We start from the raw sequence: 6,000 nt of genomic DNA on the forward strand, positions 1-6,000 counted from the left end.
ATCACAACCAAACTTGATCACATTTTCACTTCATCTCTACCTGTAATCAAAGTGGGATATGGAGTGAAAAGAAATTGACTGACATCAGTACTTCTGGGTTAAGCAGGGGAAAATTATAATATTACTTCTTCCGCTCCAACAGAGATTAAGCTTCAACTAGCCTGCTCCTGAGACCGGATAGTCCCAAAGCCATTCAGAGGTTTTTACATTCCAAGTAATGCAACTATCTTTAAACTGCCTTAAGAATAATACTCTTAAGTCAACATTATTGTTACAATTTCTATAATTTTTACTTCTAAAAAAGTTATTTATTTCACTTCACTGATTATAGAAACACAAAAAATAATCAATGAAGACATGACGCAAATTACATGTTATAAACAATAAAGTAACCCAGCAAACCTCAACTATATACAGATTTTTAAAAACTGCAAATACACAATATAATTTAGCAAAATTAAATTCTGTATCTTCAGAATAAAAATTTCTCATGTCACTTTTGTCCAATTTAAATATTAGGTTTTTCATTAATATAGTTTGTCTAAAACATTTTTAAAAAGCCTGACTACTATATATTTATCTGATAATACATGCCTGGTCTATGATGGATGATTCCACCAATAAGATTAACTGAATCTCAGCCTTGCTCTGCATGAAACTGGATAAATTATTGGGTTTAGGAATAATTAATATTTTAAGCCTTTCTTTTTAAGATACTGTAGAAAGCAAGCATTTTTGGGGAGACTGCTTATAGAAAATCATGTCAGTGCTTGGAAAAAGAACATAAATATGTAAGTTTGGCATGTAAAAATCAAACAAATCAAGTGAGATACTGCATTATCACATGCATAAGGTAAACATGATACAGTGGTTATGTCATTGGATGACCAGAACACCTGTGCAACTGCACCAAAGATAAACTTTCTTCCTTGTCCACCTCAGCCTTTCACCCCTTTGACACAGTTTACAACATCATCCTCTTTCAGTTTTTTGCAGCGATACTGGCATGGTTCCATTCTTGCATATCCACTCAATGCCTGAGAATCAGCTACAATGACTTCCAGTCCATTTCATTATTTGGAATCTCCAAAGCTCCATCTTTGCCCTCACCTGTTTCAGACCTGCATACTCTTCCTTGACAACATCAAATGAAAACTTAGCTTCAGTCTTCACATTTATGTTGATACTGCCAGCTCTACCTCTCTTTGTCCCTCCACTGTTGTTAAATTGTGTGAACGTTCAACATGCCGGATGAGCAGCAATTGAAATATTGGGAAGAGTACAGTGACTGTCATTGATCTCTGCCACAAACTCCATTGCCCAGCCATTAACTCCATCCTTTTTTTTGGTCCAAGATTAAAGCAGATGCTTCACAATAGATTTTACCTGGAGATGACCTTTAAATGCATCCATACCATGTATGTCCTCCCCAACAACAATGCCTAATCCGCCCATATCTCAGTTTATCCGCTGCTGAAACAATCATTAGCAATTTGTTATAATTCTACCTATCCCACTATGTAACTAACCAGGCTTCCACACCATAGCTTATGTAAACATTCGGTCATCTGAAACTGTTGCCTGTATCCTAACTCAATGCCATATTCCCATCTTCTCCCCATACCTCTTGTATATGTTCGCAGACTCATTCAATTTACCTAAATCACCTTGAACATCACTTGCATTCTTCGCGCAATCCTCAACCTTGCTCAGTTTGTGTCATCAGCAAACTTGGAAATGTTGCATCTGGTTCCCTCAGCCAAGGGACTTAACTAGATTGTGAACAGCTGGGGCAAAAGCTATTGTCACTTGCTCGTTACTTGGAAAAATTGAAGAGACAAGAGGCAAATTACTCACTGCAAAACCCCTAGTCTCTTAGGTCAGCAATGGTATTGTATGTCAAGAGATAATGGTTAAACTCTCTCTTGTTCGAAATGGTCCTTGCCTTGCACTTGTCTCGCACCAAATGTCACATACAATTTATTAACCCAAGCAAACAAAGACAATAATCAGGGAACATTCACACTTATAACCTCATGATTAGATTAGATTAGATTTCCTACAGTGTGGAAATAGGCCCTTCGGTCAAACAAGTCCACATTAACCCTTCGAAGAGTAACCCACCCAGTCCCATTTCCCTCTGACTAATGCACCTAAACACTACGGGCAATTTAGCATGACCAATTCACTGCCCTGTACATCTTTAGACTGTGGGAGGAAACCGGAGCACCCGGAGGAAACCCACACAGACACAGGGAGAATGTGCAAACTCCACACAGACAGTAGCCTGAGGCTGAAATCAAACCTGGTGCTGTAAGGCAACAGTGCTAACCACTGAGACACCATGCCGTCCCTCATGGCTGAGTGAAAATCATTGATGAAGCAGCTGAAGGTATTTCGAACCAGCACATTACCCCAAAAGCAACTGGAAACATTCTTGTTGCACAGGAGCTGTGTCCCTCTGAGCCAGAAAGTTTGGGTTCAAATTCCACCAGAGCAGGTTGATTGAAATCATCTACCCTGAGGAACTAGGCTCCCATGTTGCACTGGTAATGGTTCTCTCTCTGGAACAGGTTGATGAGAAAATACCCACCCTGCGAAACAAATCATAGGAGGAGTTGACCATTCAAACCCTCAAGACTACACCACCATTCAACATGATCAAACTCAATATTCTAATCCTGAAGCCTTGATCCTCAGTCTCAAGAGCCATGTTCACCTCCTTCCTGAAAACACGTGTTTTGGCATCAACCATTTTCTGTGGCAGTGAATTCCACAAACTCATCACTCTCTGGGGTGAAGGCATTTCTCGTCCCAGTCCTTAAATGTTTACCCCCATCCATAAACTATGGCTTCTGGTTCTGGAGTTCCTACCTTCGGGAATATTTTCCCCCTGCATCTACCCTGTCTGATGATGTTCTTGAACTGAAATAATTGGCCTCCTGCAACCACAACCACCTTCATCTATACACACTTGGGGCGATTCCTACGAGTCGAACAGTGTGGTGCTGGAAAAGCACAGCAGGTCAGGGAGCATCTGAGGAGCAGGAGAGTTGACGTTTCCAGCCTACTGGTTCCTGATGGACAGCTTATGCCTGAAACGTTGATTCTCCTGCTCCTAGGATGCTGCCTGACCTGCTGTGCTTTGTCAACAAAGTTAAAAATCACACAACCCCAGGTTATAGCCCAATAGGTTTTATTGGAAGCACTAGCTTTCGGAGCGACGCTCCTTCATCAGATGGTGGTCTTTTCCAACAACACACTCTCGACTCTGACCTCCAGCATCTGCAGTCCTCACTTTCTCCCAGTGCTTCCTACAAGGGGAGAGTCCTCTGGTCAAGTACTGCAGGCAACGCTATCCCACCGCTTTGCGGATGATCGAGGTTAGCCTGAGGGGGCGGTGGGTTGTGTCCGGTGTTGTTTGGGCACTTGGGGCTCTGCTGAAGACAGAGAGGGGGAGGGGGGTTGGGGAGAGCAGGCCTGAGGACCAGAGCCCAGCCCGAGACCGACCCGGAGGTTCCCTTCCACTGAAGGCGAGGACCGCACTCACCTTGACCGAGCAGCCGTTGGCAGTGCGGAGACTGCGGGAGCCGCTGTCAGTGCCCGAGCCCGAGGCCGAGGCCAGCCCCAGTCCCAGCGGTGTCAGCAGCAGCTTGACCGGAGCCGCCGCCATTGTGGAGCACACCAACTACCGGGAAGGGAGGGAAGGAGGCGGGGGGCTCATTTAACATCTCAATGTGCTAACATCACAATGATCCCATTTGAAATCGCAGAATAGCGTTGCCTTGTGAAATAATAAACCCACATCAGAGTTACAAATAGGGAATCAATTCTTCTGAAACTTATGCACATGTCTAAATTTTGCCTGAACCACATATCCCCCTTCTTGTCCATTATGGTACTGTCCGCAGACTCACCGATGTGCGCATGCTCACATCGAGGCTGTGTGCAGGCATACAGTCTAAACAAGACACTGATGTAGAGCAGTGCTTTGACAACGGGAAAGGATTTCATCATTCTCCAAAATAAATGCATATCACCAGAAATCGAAAGAACAACACATAAACCACATGCAAAGGACATTGTCAATCAGGAAAGACTGGGGATTCACCTCTTGAAGCAACTTAAAAATCTCACAAAGCCAGGTTAAAGTCCAACAGGTTTATTTGGAGCACTAGCTTTTGGAGCGCTGCTCCTTCATCGGATAGTTCAGAAAGCTAGTGTTTCCAAATACACCTGTTGGACTATAACCTGGTGTTGTGTGATTTTTAACTTTGTCCACCCCAGTCCAACACTGGCACCTTCACATAATCACGAGTGGAGAAAGTGAAGTGAGGGGAGTTGTTCAGAATGCTTATCAACACAAATGGAGTCATAGAGATGTACAGCATGGAAACGAACCCTTGGGTCCAACTCGTCCATGCCGACCAGATATACTAACCTAGTCTGGTGCCATTTGCCAGCATTTAGTCCATATCCCTCTCAACCATTCTTATTTATATACTCATCCAGATGCCTTTCAAATTATGTAATTGTACCAGCCTCCAACACTTCCTCTGGCAGCTCATTCCATTCACGCACCATCCTCTGTATGAAAATGTTGCCCCTTAGGTCCCGTTTAAATCTTTCGCCTCTCATCCTAAACCTATGCCCTCTAATTCTGGACTTCCCCATCCCAAAGAAAAGACCTTGTTTCTTTACCCTATCCACGCCCCTCATGATTTAATAAACCTCTATAAGGGCACTCCACAGCCTCTGATGCTCCAGAGAAAATAGCCCCGGCCTATTCAGCTTCTCCCTATAGCTCAAATCCTCCAACCCTGGCCACATCCTTGTAAATCTTTTCTGAATACTTTCAAGTTTCACAACATCAGTGTGGTTGCTCAGTGGTTAGCACTGCTGCCTCACAGCACCAGGGACTTGGGTTTGATTCCTGCATTGGGTGACTGCCTGTGTGGAGTTTGCACATTCTCCCCATGTCTGCGTGGGTTTCCCCCAGGTGCTTTGGTTTCCTCCCACAATCCAAAGATGTGCAGGTTGGGGGAATTGGCCATGTTAAATTTCCCATAGTGTTCAGGGATGTGCAGGTTAGATACATTAATCAGGGGTAAATATAGCAGAATGGGTCTGGGTGGATTACTCTTCAGAGGTTTGGTGGGCCAATGGGCCTGTTGCCATACTGTAGGGAATCAAATCTAATCCTTCTGATAGGAGGGAGACCAAAATTGCGTACAATATTCCAAAACTGGCTGAACCAATGTCATGTACAGCTGCAACATGACCTCCCAACCCCTATATTCAGTGCTCTGTCCAATAAAGAAAAGCATATAATTAGGCTTGAGGATTGACACCACTTCAGTTGGTTCATTTTGGCCGATTTTTCAGAAAGAAATATCTTTTCCACCAGCTAATTGCTATTTCAATGTACTCACTCTTCTCCAAGTATTCTGTATGCAGAAAAATTAACTAAATATCATCCCTAAACTGAGCTTTTATAATAATTGTTACTGAGGATATTTAATGTAATTAAATATTCCAAAGCATTTCATAGGAGTACAGCTTATTTCTTATCACACCTCCATAGTTTGAAGAAATATTTACCTTCAATTTTGCTTAGCCCACAAACAGCTTCAGAACAACAACTTTTTTCTCATATTTCAGACCCTTGACAGCAGACATCAGCCTCACCACTGGTGATCTGCACAGGTTCTGCAGTTCAATTATGTCTTGGTGACCAAAGCCAGACATAATACTTGACTACAATCAGAAACTATGAGTTTACCTACACTGGGTAGACTGTGGTTCAGAAATGCAGCTCTTTACCACCTTCTGAAAGAAAGTTTATGGAAGCACAACAAATGCTGGCCTGCAGTGATAATCATTCTTCATTAACAAGTTTTTTTTTAAAAAAATTGGGTCAATGATCATATTTTTGGCATCCCCATTATTTTGTTTGTGCATTGCTCAATTTGACCAGGAAAGTGCAGTTATATCACTATC

At 42.9% G+C, this 6,000-nt stretch overlaps 1 protein-coding gene across 2 annotated transcripts in view; it reads right to left on the reverse strand.

The window, feature by feature from the left end:
- trim23 (tripartite motif containing 23) overlaps nt 1–3,682 on the reverse strand; it is a 38,898-nt gene extending 35,216 nt beyond the window's left edge. For both annotated transcript variants that reach the window (XM_060823834.1, XM_060823824.1), the window contains exon 1: nt 3,551–3,682. In XM_060823834.1, coding sequence (XP_060679817.1) covers nt 3,551–3,673 — 123 coding nt within the window. In that variant the 5' untranslated portion in view covers nt 3,674–3,682. The remainder of the gene's footprint in view (nt 1–3,550) is intronic.
- Between the last annotated feature and the right edge of the window lie 2,318 nt (nt 3,683–6,000).

Source organism: Hemiscyllium ocellatum, chromosome 1 (assembly GCF_020745735.1).
Source record: "Hemiscyllium ocellatum isolate sHemOce1 chromosome 1, sHemOce1.pat.X.cur, whole genome shotgun sequence".
Taxonomy (NCBI): domain Eukaryota; kingdom Metazoa; phylum Chordata; class Chondrichthyes; order Orectolobiformes; family Hemiscylliidae; genus Hemiscyllium; species Hemiscyllium ocellatum.